The sequence below is a fragment of the Diprion similis genome, chromosome 2 (assembly GCF_021155765.1).
Source record: "Diprion similis isolate iyDipSimi1 chromosome 2, iyDipSimi1.1, whole genome shotgun sequence".
Classification (NCBI taxonomy): Eukaryota; Metazoa; Arthropoda; class Insecta; order Hymenoptera; family Diprionidae; genus Diprion; species Diprion similis.
Genome location: NC_060106.1, coordinates 11271710 through 11288129, shown reverse-complemented (window position 1 = coordinate 11288129; position 16420 = coordinate 11271710). Strand labels below are relative to the sequence as shown.

The 16420-nt window shown below is 40.9% G+C and overlaps 2 protein-coding genes across 2 annotated transcripts; one reads left to right on the top strand and one right to left on the bottom strand.

The window, feature by feature from the left end:
• Positions 1–214: 214 nt before the first annotated feature.
• Positions 215–15259, bottom strand: LOC124412917 (short-chain dehydrogenase/reductase family 16C member 6-like). The gene is made up of 8 exons (XM_046893142.1): positions 15110–15259; positions 13289–13856; positions 4603–4727; positions 4183–4293; positions 1701–1862; positions 1170–1252; positions 853–969; positions 215–729 (listed from the first exon to the last, which is right to left on the bottom strand). Exons 2-8 carry the CDS (start codon positions 13515–13517, stop codon positions 540–542), a joined length of 1017 nt encoding a protein of 338 aa, XP_046749098.1. The 5' UTR covers positions 13518–13856; positions 15110–15259; the 3' UTR covers positions 215–539.
• LOC124412904 (tubulin monoglutamylase TTLL4-like) lies at positions 2239–3627 on the top strand. Its single transcript, XM_046893116.1, has 2 exons — positions 2239–3377; positions 3425–3627. The coding sequence occupies exons 1-2, from the start codon at positions 2266–2268 to the stop codon at positions 3474–3476; spliced, it is 1164 nt and encodes a 387-aa protein (XP_046749072.1). The 5' UTR covers positions 2239–2265; the 3' UTR covers positions 3477–3627.
• Positions 15260–16420: the final 1161 nt, after the last annotated feature.

Below are 16420 nucleotides of genomic sequence, written 5' to 3'. Positions count from 1 at the left end.
TGACTTTAGCGTATGAAGATTCAGGCATTTGTCTCAATTTTCGATTATAAAAGTTGTACCTTACGGTGGTCCCCTTCATGTATCCCCACAGAATCAAGTTACCGAAAGGAAGTCGAATTTTTCAGAATGCAGGGTAATTTCCTGATTATTTCGAATCTCAATATTCTCCCCAATGCCCTATAAATTCCACTGATGCAGTGAGATCTTTGACTTCTGCATCACGGCATGGACAATAACTTTGATTAGTAATAACAGTTTTAACGTCGCTATTATTATCATGTCCACATTTTGTGTAATATTTTAATAATTCGTCCGTTGATGGAGTGACGAGTTCAATATGCGAGACTTATCATTTAATATCTGTTGTTGTATATATCATCATTTATTCGTAGCTGAACAAGATTCTCTGGTAAGAGAGAACACCAGATGGAATGATTGCGTCGCGTCGCACTCGGTGTTAAACAACGAATAAATCACCGTATATACGTAGGTACGGGAAGCCGCAAAAGCAGCGAAGGATGTTGAGCGATTGAGCACCTTTACGGTTTCCTCTCTGAGCTCGATACGCGTCTTGCAATTTGATGATGAAGCGTCGCGCCGTTTTGGTCTTTCGAAGGGATGCTCGTGACCGCGGATTCCCTTTTGGAAGGTGCAGGAACCTCGTGACCCGGAGACGCGTCCCGGACCAGACCTCGCAAGAACATCGCTGCACAAGTCCACGGGAACATCCTGGAGGAATTGATAAAATTGACGATGATGTCGCAATGATAACTCCCCCTCCCCCCCCTCCACCCGCTAGTTTTTTCAACTTCTTTCACCCCTCTGTAAAACCTGAACTGAGACTCTTCTCACCATTTGAAAGCGAGCATGACTTGGAGATAGCCAGGTACAATCGCGTACTTCTCGTTACACCGCATCGCCGTGATAACTCGATCAGCAACCTCGTTGGAATTCAAAGTCGGAACAAACCTGAAAACAAGTCTTTGTGATACACTTGGGTATAAAAGTGATGAATAATAATGACAGGCGATATAAGTAATTAGAAGCAAGGACAGAGTGAAGATCGCAGCTTGGGAGTCATTAGACCGTAAACACGATGAATTTCAATAAACGAGGATATGAATAAATATCAGTTATGTTAACAGAATCATTTTAGATGAATTTCTTACCTGGATTGTACATCCTCGAACATACCCGTGCTGCGAATAAAGTAGGGACATATGACCGTCGTCTGAATGTTGTAACCTTCGGCCTGAAATACAATGAAAAAAGTTGTGGAAAATTTGACGACTCAAGGAGAGGATGAAGCGGGAATCTCATATGGTTCTTGATTCAACCGGGAGCGTTGTGAATTTTCGAGTTCTGAATGACGCTGCAAAGATTGTTCAAGTATACACTTATATAACGCATGCACAACGGCGTATATGTAGTGTGTGTAAAAATACAACTGAGTCATGGTTTAATACAGCCGAAAAAAGTTGCAGCTAATTGTTTATAACAGATGATATTCGAATATTTTCCGGGACTTATTACGCCAGACAACCTAACCGGCCTGACTGCAGTGTCATTTATGTCTTTTATCACCTGTATATTTGAATTTTTATACACTGTAATTGCAGCTTAGTACACTACTTGAGCCCGAAATTACAAATTTGCGAATAAGCACGATTAGCATGTGGTAGCTGAAATATAATTCTTACCTCTAACTCCATCCTGAGAGATTCGTCGAATCCAACGGCTGCGAATTTGGAAGTACAGTAGTCGACCAGTTTTGGAATACCCACGTAACCAGCCATGCTAGCGATGCTAACAATGTGGCCTTTGTCGCTTTTCATCATTTCCGGAAGGAATGCTTTCACAGTCTGAAATCGTTAGGATCATTTTTAATTTTAGTGCAGGTCAGCCAATGTAAATATGGTTTTCCACATTCGTCGTCATAGTTCCGAATGTATTGATGATTTTCGAAGATCTATGTATAAACTTTTTATTCGTCACACTGATCTCGAGCTACCTTCAAGGAGATCAGGTTGAACGAGATAGAATAGCTAAACATGTACATTTTAATTGGCAACGATTTAATTATGGACAATTTCACCTTGCTCACGTCTGAAACAGCCTCTTACAGTCTTGCACACACGGAAAAAAATCTTCAAGTATAAAGTATCACATGAATAAATAAAACGTAAAAAATCCTCGTAGATTCCAGAAGCCTAATCATAAACGAAAATTTCAAACCAACATCCTGAAGTAATTATAACCTGATCGATGATGACAGACGTAGCAACATGCACCAGCAGATGTTGGATAATGCCGCGGTATATCCTTGATAGCACCGAGTCGAAAAACCACAAGGACGACAAGTATTTGTACGTCGATATCACAGAGCAAAATATGATTCTCAATCGGAATTGGCAAAACGTTAAAAACTCTCCCTTGAGGTGCAGTCTCTTTCCGTACGTCGCGCCGTACGTTAAATTTTGCACCTTTGATGCGAAAAGAGGAAGTGAGATGCCAGGAAGTGTCACGAAACACTTGAAGTTCAGTCTGGCGAATCAACGGTCCAGCAACATAGTGCGAAAAACTTTTCTCAGATCGGGGTGTTCGTTGACAAAGAAATTGTCGGACTGCTGTGGAATATGGGGAAAACATTGCAACAAGCCACCTAGTCGGAGCAGTGATCTCAAGAGATTTCAGAAGGTGAACAGGATTCCAGGGACGTTACAATTATCATGCAAAGACAAACTGTGGAGACACGTTAATGTTATGGCGAGTAAGTTCGGAAAAGAGGCATTTGGCTTTATTCCCAAGACTTATATTCTGCCTGAAGAGAGTTGGCGGCTTCGTCAGGTCTGGGAGGAAAATCGTGGCAAAAAATGGATCGTTAAGCCACCGAAAGCCGATCGAGGAAACGGAATACGCGTGGTGAACGAGTGGTGGGAGATACCGAAATATCGTTCGATGATTGTCCAGCGATACTTATCGAAGACAAGATTAATTCGTGGCCAAAAGTTCGACATAAGATTGTACGTCTTGATTACCAGCTTCAATCCGCTCAGGATATATCTTTACCGGGATGGCTTGGTCCGTTTTGCTACGATGAAGTACGTCGACGGTGGAAATTACCTAATAGAGAAATGCATGCACCTCACGAACACGAACATAAACAGGACAAACGCTGCATACAGAGTACCCTCGTCGGTAGATTCGCAATCTGGGCATCTGTGGTCTCTGAAGACTCTCTGGAAGTTCTTGGAGAAGAGCGACGATTCGGTCGACGTCAAGGGGATATGGAGCGAGATGAAAGACATAGTAGTGAAGACCCTTATCTCCGGGGAACCATCCGTCGAAAAAGTGCTCAAAGCTCAGAACCCATCGCGGTACAACTGCTTCGAGATCCTGGGCTTTGACGTTATCCTTGATCGGAATTACAAGCCCTGGCTATTGGAGGTAAACCGCGGTCCATCCATGAGCAATGACACGCCTGTCGAGTCGAACGTCAAAGGATCGTTGTTGAAGGATGCCTTAAACATGGCTGGTTATCAGCTACCGAACACCTTGTCGGTCACCGATATTCAGAGCTTATCGCGGAGCTATCGACTCGGCCAAGTGTGTCACGATTCCAGGATCTTTGAAGTGAATATCAGCGAGGAAGAAAGGCGGAAGCAAGCATTCTTCGCCCGTTGCAAAAATAGGGCAGACTATCTGACCGCGATCCTTGAAATTCTCACTCCCGACGACGTGAGGCACCTAATTACCTACGAAGATGAGCTCACGCAGATTGGTAACTTCGAAAAACTCTTCCCGACTGCGACCAGCCACCTCTATTTTCAATATTTCAACCCCCTGAGGTATTACAACATGCTATTTGACGCCTGGGAAACCAGGCACGGCGGAAGTAGGGAAAATGGGATTTTGAGGCTTCAGGAATTGTGCAGAGAAAGATATCACTTGATAATCGCCGGATAGCCGAGAAACATTGCAATATTGATAAATGCAACTTAATTTGTTTCTTCGCGCACGAATTAGCCACGTTTCGCAAACTTTCAGTCGCACAGTGTGTATTCATTTAATAGCAATTATTATGCTGTGTAACCTGTTACGTATAGTAAATCGAGTAATTTTCAAACGGCTCACGTACCATTCTTTATATTTCAAAGTCGTCAACGCAATAATCACACTTACCCAGAAATGGCTCATAACGTTAACGTCCATCGTGCGAATTATTAGGTGGTCAGGGGTATCCAAAAACTTCTTTCCTGTCACGATGCCAGCATTATTTATGAGAATTGTGACCTGGAAAAAGCAAACGCCATACATTATACACAAAATGAAATTCATTTTTCAACATTCGTTAAAGTATGTCAGAAGTGTCGAATATATTTCCGTTTTTGTTTAACCATTCGTATGGTAATGCATAATTATCGATTATCTAGCTGCGATGACGTTGACCTTTTCAGACATTTTTACATAACATTCGTTTAACTTTCCATAAGAAATGCAGTTCCATTTGACGAGAAGAGACACTGATAACACATGTATATTCAGAAGTCGGATCCACAGTTTTTATTATCGCATATGAATTTAGGAAAACTCCACAATTACCTTTCCCACTTCTTTTCGAAGGATAGCAGCCTTCTCGTAAACGTCTTCACGATCGCACAGATCGCAAACATATCCGAAGCATAAACCCCCGGCTGCTTGCACTAGTTTCACAGTCTCCTCAATTCCTGAAAAGGACGATAAACGAGAAAAACATTACTCGAGTTTTCGAACCAAGTTTTTGTCATCGGAATATTATTAAAATAGCCGAACTTCGTCTGTTGAAATATTAAACACGTCACTTCGATCATTAATTATTCATTAAATCCCATCCACCGCCCATGACTAGTAAAAGTTCAATATTTCCAAGCAGTAATAATTGGTGTATAATAAAATTCCTAGCCAATTGCACACGCTCCTTTCACCAGTTTAATGGATTCGAGTTCCAGACGTTTGGCACAGCACAAGTCGGACAGGCAGTTTTGTGGACGATTAGTAGAAAAGAATTTGACAGATCGCGAAATGCAAACCCGATCTTCTTCTCTTGTGAGAAAACTGGAAAGTCCTCGTTGCATCAAGATCTCGCATTCGCGCCGGTTATCCTTTCAACACAAATGGCAATTGCGTACAACGATTACGCAATATATTGTAATCCTGATGCTTACATTTATACTCGCACGGGTATGCTTGCGGCACGCTCTCAGGGATTCCGCAACTATCAAGTATTCAAACCTTCTTTCATTTTTCCTCGACTTGGGTCGCTAACTTGTAGACATAGATATTCGCCCAACTTCAAAGTTAAGAAGGTCTACGGAGTTTAACATAACTTTGTAATAAGTTAAACTTGATCAGCATAATTTTTTGTTATATAAATTTAAAGTTCCTTTTTCTTTAAATTAATAATCAAGGATGTCTAGAAGTAGAGAGTAGATAATTAGTAAACAATGGTAGAACATGTATTTACTGGTTTACGAAAGAAATACGGGTACCCAAGTACAACGCGATCTGCACTTTCATTTCGCAATTAATTTCACTTATTTCGCGAAATAAGATTTCGTGATTACGTAGGTATTTTCACGCGGCAATTGTTTATTAGTGGGTACCTAAGCATTACAGCCGTGCTTCATCCATGCACACTTGGTTGAATGCCTTCGCGTTTGAACAACTTCTGGCACGGTGACGGTAAGATTGCTGTCGTGTGTTTCCTATCTCTTAGCCTGTACAAGTGCCTGAAGGAAACGAACGTATGAGTTGTTTCCTTGCTGGTTTACCTCACAGGCAAGCTTGCTATCGGATTTTCACGGTCTTAAGTTATTCTTGGTGTCTGTTATGTCTGACGATTTGAAAGGGCCTCTGAATAATAGCTGACGTTTGGCTTCCACCTACTTAAGTCCACGACGAAATTCTAGCTTCAAGGCACAAAGAGAAAAACAATTTTTTCGCGATCTATCGTATTTGTTCGACGATCCTGCTGTCTGTAGAATTTGTGATTTAATAAACTGCTGCGATAAGCTAATATAAGGAAATCTTCTTATTCGTTACGTGACGACTTGAGGTCAGTGTAGCCGGTGAATGTTCTGAAATAAACCGGTCTAGTAATACCTGTATCGACTTGTTCCGCTGTTTAAACAAGTAGTTTCAATCTTCGAAGAGAGAGAAAGATCCTCAAATCCGGGTTTCACTCAATTTTATCCACCCGGCTGTAAAACGTTATTACTTATAGTTGAAAAAGGAATTCGTCGAGAAGCATCGGGTACAATTCTTGTGGTCAATTTGATAATTTCGCATCAGGTAGTGTCAGATTGATACCATATTACAATCTATGGAAGTCCGCAGCGAAAATTTTTAAAATTATCTTAATCGCATGGTATTTTTCCGATGCATGCATTATAAATATTAATGAATCGTTAATGACTTCATATACACATGATAATGCGATGTATCTGGCTTTTATGTCATATTCATGCATACCTAAGTGAAACGGTATAACGTGTGGTTAAAGGTGGATGTAAAATTGTAATGAGAACCGTGTATCTTATAGGTACCAAAATACCTCGTATCCGTTATTAGTGAATAATACCGTTGCATATTTGTCGGAATATGAGAATATACTGCGTGAATATTCGGCATTGACTTATTGTCAATAGAGCGGTTTGTCGATAGAGGTATTCGTTGAGTTTCTTTTTAAAAATCTCTTGTGACGCACAGTATAATAATATAATATATATTTATTCAACTTACAATAATATTTACGCACGTTAAAAAGTCTATGGGCCAAAATTCATGTTAATCAAACACCGTGAGCACAATGTTTTTCGTCTGTATGAGAACTTGAAACAAGTCTGTGAATCGATGGTGTATACCGGGTTTGATAATTTTGTTCTATAAATCAGTTATACTGATTAAAGTTGCGATTAGTTTTTACGGCTGTAATTGATAAGAATCGTGACGATCGTGATACGTACTCAAATATTTCATCACCTAGGTTCTCTCTCACCTGCCGTGTGCCATTGTCGTTGGTCGTTAGTAGGTTAAAAATTCTTGAAAAAAGATCGGTCATTGATATTGATCCTTTTTAATTAACGTTAAAATAATTCAAGCATCTCAAAGACAAGTTGATTTGCATTTGCGTCGGCGTGATTGCGATTTGTGTCACCGAACGCTTATTCAGGTGTGTAGAGCTCACGAACGGCGGACCTCAAATATTTTTTCCCATCACGGGTAAGGACATTTTATTTCAAAGTAAAATTGCCTGCCGAGGCTTACCTGGCAATCAGATATCTCCACAGTATGACTGTAGTTTCTCGATTGCGCGTGTGAGTAGCAAAGTTGCAAAGGCTAACTCTAAGCTTGTCTGAAAACGGCATCAACACGGCTCTAGTCGTAGATTCTAGTCTGGTAGGGTTTAATCTCTACGCTAGACAACCAGTTTTTCAAGTAAGTAAATACATTGCTGCATATATGGATTGTACCTTGAGAATTCTAGAACAGAGTTTAACACGCCGATCGTTTGACATTGCTGCGTTACAACTTGCAGGCAAGTAAGTCGGTATCGCATCGACTGGGACGTGTAGAAATGATGATTTGGATAAGCAATAAAAGTGAGTTCAACTCGATGTTCACGATGCCGATTCAATTTGTTATAATAAAGTTCAGGGAAAAATATACGTGCACCTTGAGATAGATTTTTTTGAGTTTACATTAACAGAAGGTTAGCCAATGGCTTATTTGGAATCTCAGTAGGCAGTGTGGGTTATGCGTATTTTTAATTAATGCGTATATAGTAGATCATGGCTTTTTCAAATATCGAAGAAGAAGAAAAAAAAAAACGGATGGTGAAAAGCACGCATAGTATATAGTCATACCGGATCATTATCGTAATAGATATTCCTAATTGACCATTCTCCGACTCTCGTGTTAATTAGACTCGACGTTAACGGCAATTGAAGCCTGATTGAAATATGAATTTTCCATATTTCCAAGAGTCAATGAAATTCGACAAAACAGAAATTAATCCGTATTATACATCCGCATTGCTTCTACGTGAGATGATTACAATAAGAAATTTTAATACCTGTTTAATAACATTTTAATGGCATAGGAAGGAAAACTTTCACATATCGACTATTTTTAAAAGCGATTAACTATATACTAATGGTTATCCCGTCTTACACACTCGTTCTAATTATTCATGGCATTTGTGGAAATTTGTATACCGGTTATTGTGATCCACCTTGGTTCCATGGGTTTTTGTCTCGGCGCCATTTAAAATTTATTTCCACCACACGTTTTTTTCTCTTTATTTTTTTGTTTCTTTCCCTAAGTTGGACCGAAGTCCGGCCTTACCTAGGCTAATTGTGAGCCGTCATACATACATTAGCCTTCGAACGGTTCAAGGGAGTTCTCAGATCGTTGCGATGAATGCATGCTTGAAGCAAAGATGTTCCTACCTCTTATCCTTATCCGTAAGCAGTTTTGTTTTCAACATTGAAATGACGCGTGAAAAATATTGAAAAATAGACAAAAGTAAAAAGAATATTCCACAGAACTTGAAAGTACAATCAGTTAGTAAAAACAAACAACAGGTTGGCTGAACAGTTGCAGACAAATTAGCGAAATTTTTTTCGAGGCAAGCTTCGCAGTGCAATTAAAATTTCACCAACGCACAGTAATATCTTGACATAAATTTCGAGGGCAAACTTCACACTCGAGACGATACAGGCAAGTTGCATGTAGAATCATCATAAAATTATTGTTTTATCACAACTCTTTTGGCGCAATAAAGCCACGCGAGGTAATGATGAGATAAAACAAAAAACTTCAAACGGGCTTTGGACTCGAGTGACGGAATTAAATTATTTTTTTTTCTTAACGAATACGTCGTCGTTGAATTATATGTTACGCGCTGGACGTGGAATGAAAAAGTTGGCAGCTAACAATCCTGACTGATTATTCATTACGCTATATGATAGAGCTCGGAGATGTTTTTTCGCTGATGCGAATATGAACCTGATGCCATGCATCTGTATGACTACAACGTCTCTACTTATCGTCTATCCCAGTGAATAAAACGAACGAGAGAGAAAAATACATTTAAATGAGAAAAACAAAGTGAATAGAGGTATGTGGCTGGTTTGCCTGTGTTTTTCAGTCGATTTTACACCGAATGCATTGATTCGGGGCAGGCATAAAGGTCAAACTTATCCGTAATCGATCGGGTAAATATTTATTCGTAATAAATACGTATCGCAGAATCACGTTCCTCTTCTGTCACCCTGCACAAGATGTTTCGATGACTTTCAAGCAGTATATATATATATATAGTATACGCGTATCCACTGTACAAGCGGGCATGTATTTTGACGTACATGCGTACGTAGATTATACCCACTAACAATGGTGACAATGAAATGACTCTCCCTTCTCACGTCATAGCAATAAAATCGCAATTCTGTATGTGAGGAGAATTAGACCCTGAAGCGAATTGCCACATAGTTCTCACAATTGCCAAGCAATACAAGCAGGGCAAGTGTTATGGTTAACGAAACAACTTTATTGGCCATGAATTTGGGCATTGAGGAAGAACGGACAATAAATTGTTCGTCACGATATGGCGCGAGTTTCACTTTCGTCAAAGCTTTTGAGGACGATATAATGAATAATCCACGAAATATCCTTGGCACCCAGAGTGACCCCAAGCAAAGAGTTTCAATCTCTATTTGCGAATATAATGGATGGCTAACAATAAGAGTGTAGTGAAGTTTGTACACCGCGGGAATATTAGCATTTCATTTTGGCGATCCGTATGAGTTGTAAGTCGACGAGCAAGTCGTGTTCACTGACATTTCGAATTTTCTTCGGTATGGGTAGATTAGATAGATTCTCCGGGTTACACCGACCTCGCAACCGTGTTACCAGGTATCGGCACGTCAGCCTCTGACGCAATTGTGTCAGTGGCTGTATGGAGAAATGCTTGGAATGCAATCGAGGCGGTAACGTATTTAACGATGTTCTGCGCGATTGATCTCGTTCGTATTTGCATAAACTTGTCGTTAATTTTTATTTCACTTTTTTCGTGATTGCAACTATCAGCGCACAACATGGGATTATGTTATTGTAAACGAGTTGTCGAGCAGTACGATTACTTCCAACATTATAAACCACCTTTGAGCCCGCAAGATAACAATGTTGTGTAGAAAAACAAGCGATGAACGAATGGGCATCGATATCCTGAATCTGTGTTGTGTCTTCGCGATACTGTGAAAAAAAAATGTGATTATCAAGCCTGAAGCAGAATTAATCAATCTCATTCTTGGCCTGATTTTGGACTATCTAACAGATTATATATACATGAAACTCGGCCGGAGTTTCGAAGTTTTTTCTTGACTTCAGCTTACCACTAATTCATTATATGCTTGACACTGATCACGTGGCAATTGGCTAACCGCGGTTAATGCTGATCGCTATAAACATGCGTTATCAAAACAGTGAGAAAAATTTAAACACAATTTATAACGATATGCTGATGTCAGGCCCTCAAGGACAAAATTGCATCTTGACATTCTGAATTTCGTGTCTCATATCCCGGAAGCATGGTTATTGATTCGTTTACTCGAGGAATCTGCGTGTCAGGATATTTCAGCTGCCATCGCAAGGTTTTTTATAAACACAACGAGAACTGCGCTATAAATAATCCTCAAGTTCCGTAGCTGTGTAAATAAGGAACGACGCTTAATACTTACATCACTGGATTACAAATCTGAAGGAAAAAAAAATGATTTCCTTAATGACAGACCGCTATTTTTTGTAAAATTATTTTGCCAATGTCAATTCACACGTCGATTCATTCAGTGATGGATTATTTCACGCTCTCGTTGTCGGTAAGAATTCGATACGCTATTTGTGATCTGATTCGAGCACAGGTTAAGCATCATCATTGGAAAACGGACGGTAAAAAATGCAAATCATTGCACACAAGTGCGATCTCACCAATTCTGACCAAGCAAGTACGAAAAATTTGAGCTTCATAAAAATCTTTCCCGATAACTTAAACTCGCCTTGTAAAAAAATACGCTCGAGTAGCGCGAATAGATTGTTCATGCAGTTTATCACACGTTGATCTAAGGAGGGTGTAATCAACTCGGCTTTTCATTCGTTGCATAAGACGGTGTCCATGACCTGTTCAATGCAAGCCAGCGCCAACAGTGCAGTTTCAAACCACTTAGGATCCCCTTGCAAACCTCGTGAAAGTAATATGTGTATACGCTTGTGAACACGCGGCTTGGCTAGTTGTTGTTGTTGTTTGTTTTTTATCTTTTTATCTTTTGCTTTTCTTTTTTATGCCCAACTGTTGTCGTTTTATTCCTCGTCTCCCCATAGAACAGCTCCGTACCGTAACTTGCAACGTTATATCGGTAGGCAAGATCGTTTAGATGTGCACTTGGCCGTGTTGTAGAGAAAGTGAAGGGGAAAAATGTCATGCGAAAAAGTTTACTTTACGAGCAAATATTTAAATTCAACGAGTCTTTATGAGGCAACCTAACTTCGCAAAGCAATAAGTGCAGGTTATTTATCACATGGACAACGAGGCAGGTTCGTTAGTAAACTCGTCAAAGGAATTAAATTATTTTCGAAGGTGGTGAAGCTATACAGGACCGTGTGACTCAATGAAATACATACCCATACGTGGACTTCATTCGGGTCTTAATTTGTTTTTAATGCACATCATTAACTGATAACACAGCTTGAGGGAATCGGTCGTAACTCGTGTTTCTCAAGCTACAAAGCATTTACGTCATCAATTCGTTACAGAGATATTTCTCTTTTGTTGGCTCACATGAAAGCGATTTTAAAAACATTTCCTATACATCCTGAAACTTTTTATTGCCGTGCTGTGGCAAAAATTTACGATCACTTTACTTGGACAGATAACCTTTCGTCTTGTCCTTTGCTAATTGGATTTTATTCCACGGAGCTGGAGAGTAAAATTTTCCCAAATTTCTCCTCGCCACGAATAATATGAGAAGAACCTAAGCCACCTGTAATTGATCGAATTCCGTTCATAATCACTTCCGACGTTATGAAACTAGCGTGCGAGTTGCGTAACAGAAATTCGTTCCTTTGTACATATTTTTCGAGCGTACATATATGGTTTTCTTCATACACGCATGAGTGTGAGTGATACACGCCTATATGTGAACGATTGACGGTTCAAAGTGTGTCTTTAGGGCCTGTATCTTTGCGTAACTATTTGTGTTCTCAATTATAATTATTATTTATTCATTTTCTCATCTCACATTACAAACACAAGTATTGCATAATATCTAACGCACTAAAATTGATTTGTATATGTTGAAAGAGCGTTGAAGGATTATAATATATGTATACGTTGGGTTCGTTATCGAAGGCGATGAAGAAGAGTTGAGATTGAATGTGTTGGGAAAAATTGAATAATTACACGTTTGATCGTAACGCGCAACAACCACGGTCTAAAATTAAAATTCACACGTGTTAAAATCTCGCAGGCGTTACAAGCGTTCGAAACGGAGAAAGTTCACCTGTGTTTCAGTTAGCGAGCCGGTTCTATAGGTGAAACGTAACAAAATTTAGAACATCAAGCGTAAGGTGAGAGGATCGGAAAGGTAAAACTGAGAAACAGAAACGCGAAGAGCGGGTTCAAGCGTTGAAATATCAAATTCGTTAATTGACAAATGAAATGATGCGTACGTTACAATGAGCCGTTCGCTCAAAGAATAACCCAATTCAAATTTGGTCGTTTGGAGAAGAACCGGATTAAAAGTTCACTCCGCGGACGGTAATAGGTTACGCACCTAGTTTAAACCACTCACGAAAAGATAAAAATTGCATAAAATCTTACGGAATTTTACAGAGACACTTATTGGAGTAACGCATAACTCAGATCATTCTTTGAGCGAACGGCTCAAATTATCTTCGATTGTAAGATTTGCTTTACGCAATTTTTGTTAGAAACGTAAAATATTTATCTACCCTGTTCCCGTATCACGAAGGTTTCGAAGTTGGTAACGAACATTTTCTAACTCACAGTATTCTGCCGGCGTATAATACGCGGTATTTCAAGTAAAACGTGTAAGGTAATCGCCAAAGGACGGCTTCGCGATGCTGGGACTCGTTTAGAAGTAAACAATTCCACTAACGATGGGTGGAAATTAGGCTAAGAAGCGTTGAAACAACGTTGAATATATTAAAATGCATATTAAAAAATACTCACCGGCTTTGTTGATGTCCCAGACAACGACGACGGCTCCAAGTTTGGCCAGCCGCAGGGAGAGCAATCTCCCCAAGCCGCTTCCACCCCCGGTGACGAGGGCTACTTCACCGGAAACACTTTTCATTCTGTATTTCAACGGTGTGAACAGTTTGATTATTCCCTCGACGATGGCTATCAGGGATAGGAGGAGAAAGCCGATAACGTCACCGGTTGATCGTAGGAACGACATTTTGATCACGGCACAAATCGACCCGTTATAAAAACAATAAATCCAGCAAGTAGCGCGTTTGATTTGAGAAAACTTCTCGCCCCGATCGCCGGCGTCGTTTTAGCTCGTTGTCATAACACTGAACGCCTTGAAAATTCGCCTTTCTATCAGGGGTGTATTCGCAGACCCGCTTTGACGGAGGTTCACGTTATTTCACGTATATGCCAGTCGGATCGGAATCAGCGATCAGGATCCACAGGCCTCGCCGGATGTCAGTCGAAGGCGAAGAACTGCGCCCGCGTCGTGAACGTTGTTGCAGGGTGCAGCGGTTCGAACGAGGGGTGAGCCCGACGTTCGCATCTGTAACAAAAAGGTGATGGGGTGAGCAGGTCGTCATGGTGAGGGAGGGAACGAGAAGAATCCGTCTCAACGCGCAGCGTCAGCGTTTATCCTTTTCTCAAATCCCACAAAGTTAATTAAGACGCGTGTACGTAACACACGATTCGAAAGCCGAATAACCGAGAGACACAAACGACTTTGTTTGTGATAATCCCAGGCAAATTTGACCGGTCTTGACTCTGTGACGAGAGGAGAAAGAGCGAGAGAAAGAGATCCTAATAGCAGAGATATTAAAGCGACCATGCCGACTGTCCGGAGCTACTTTCTAATATTATACCCAAATCTCTCTGTAGACACTTTCATTCGCCTCGCGGAAGTTTGGTGGTTTTTTCAGCCTTCATTATTGTTATTACACGCAGCACACGTAAGCACATATGTACGTTTGAACAGGATTTTCATCCCCTCTAGGATTTTTAGCAGGCGGGAAAATCCATCGGATTCGACACGTGCCTACGACACCGATGTCAGTAAAGCCCAGTAACGTTGTGTTACGTCGTACACGTGCAGCGGGGTGGAACCATGAAAACTGACAATATAATACGTAAGCTGCCGCGGCTTCACGAGGAAGTTAGATCGAGATTACGCAAGATCGAGTCCGTTGATACTGTAAACAGTATAGCGTGGATCCTTCGTCTTAAGAGTAAATAACTGGCGCGTATTACGAGAGTCCGTGATGGATTACGGTCTTTATAACGCGACAGAGATTCCTTTGACACATTCTTATTTGCACTTAGCTAACAGTAAACGATAATTTCGGTTAGGCAATTGCCCGGGGGTTTTAATCTCTCGATCCTTCGTGGCAAAAACGAGTGGTAAATCAAAACTGAGGATAGCGCGATGTGGGTCGATTAAGTCGGGGTCAAAACTGGGCCACCGTGACTACACTCGGTTGCTTGCTCTCGATGCCCCGGACTTGCAGAAAGAGATCCAAGATTTGTCCAAGTAAATTCGACCTCCATTCGCGCGAAATAAGCTCCGCGAAACCCGCGATGTTGATTCTTTTCACCGGCTATTTAAACCGTTTCGAATCGTCCGCAGGTAGGTACGGAGAAACGCGTTTGCGAGCAATTACGTTGCGCGTAACGGGACTCCGGAAGCGGATCGGCTCGCACGAGCACCCACGTGCGAAAGTGTGCGAAACGGGGTGCGATAAGAGGGAGGGAAATTGCGGGAAAATCGGAAGGAGCGAGACAAGGTGAAAAATAGATTCCTACCCGTAAACCAGACGAGGACTGCGGCGCGATGATATCCTGTCGCGACTACGGTTCGGGCCACACTGATGACTGAACGTCGCTTGTGAATTGGAAAGAACGAGCGCCGACCCCACCGGAGTTTGTCTTGCTGGTTGGTAGCAGCTAACGAGAGTACACCGAGAGACGAGGAGACTTTATGCGCCTTCTCTCCTCTACCGGCGGGAATTTCAATTGATTGCCGCGTTTCCCTTCCGTGGAAAATCGAAATGAAAACGCCCCTTGCGTCCCGCGATGAAAGGGGAAAGGGAACGAAGGCTCTTCTCCCCTGGAGGATCGCGAGTTCTGGCGGTCGAACGAGGATGACGCTGGCCGAACTCCCCACTGCGAATCGTGGATCGGTTTTTTTGATCAACAGGTCGACGGGATGACGACAGGTAATTTGTAACTCCATAACGCCCAGGTTAAGGGTGAACAATGATTAAATGTCGCTTTTCATGGCGTTACATTCGGATAAATAATCTGATAATTATTCATTGCTTATTTATCCACGGATGAAAATTTTCGCTTTCTTGGTTCTGTCTTAGACCTTAAGCGTATTGCTGGTTATAACACTTTGATTCGGCGACAAATAGCCCTCGTCAATGTGCAATTAATTATTTTTTATTTACATTTGCTCTGTGAGTTGAAAAAATTTCAAGGTAATCTTTCGATTTACTCTCCGGTATAATTCCTCAGCGAGACTCAAAATCATACTCATATTCAGCTCATTATTATTCGATTGGAAGAGGCGTCCTCTTGTGTCCTTATATAAGATAATATTATTCTGTGGATGTAAATTACGTCGTTCCTATCTATGAATCGATCGTAGCCTGTTGATCAATGACGGTCACTTCTGCATATTACAACTTGCGAATGTACTAATAACCTGTTATAGAATATTGCAACTCGCTTTTACGTCAGTAAGAGTGGTCCACCTCAACCGTCCCAACATGACATTTTACCGATAGATTCAAGCGAACCGGATATGCTCTAGGAGTTCTAAGAACTATTCACATCATTTTTCATTACATGCATGTACTGGTACTGCAGCCTGGGGCTGTGCGACACATGTAACGATCGATTAACAGGTGTTTCGAATATCCAATTTATTATTAAGTATTCGACAACGTATTTTTTCATTTTTCATTCAATATTAACAAGTTAATTGGCTGACCTTAAAAATACGGGGGGGGGGGGGGGGGGGGGGTAACGCTTGGACGGTCTACAATCATACCAATTTTTAGGATTTTTTTTTTTTTTTTTTCAAGAAAATGAAATCATTTACAGCAATTT

What these genes read in the sequence shown, in the direction of transcription:
- LOC124412904 (XM_046893116.1), top strand. Translation starts at nt 2,266, where the DNA reads ATGATGACAGACGTAGCAACATGCACCAGCAGATGTTGGATAATGCCG. An exon ending in AAAGCTCAGAACCCATCGCG is followed by an intron (nt 3,378 to 3,424) that starts GTACAACTGCTT and finishes TCCTTGATCGGA; the next exon opens with ATTACAAGCCCTGGCTATTG.
- LOC124412917 (XM_046893142.1), bottom strand. Translation starts at nt 13,517, where the DNA reads ATGTCGTTCCTACGATCAACCGGTGACGTTATCGGCTTTCTCCTCCTA. An exon ending in TTCGAAAAGAAGTGGGAAAG is followed by an intron (nt 4,294 to 4,602) that starts GTAATTGTGGAG and finishes TGCTTTTTCCAG; the next exon opens with GTCACAATTCTCATAAATAA. An exon ending in ACGTTATGAGCCATTTCTGG is followed by an intron (nt 1,863 to 4,182) that starts GTAAGTGTGATT and finishes TAACGATTTCAG; the next exon opens with ACTGTGAAAGCATTCCTTCC.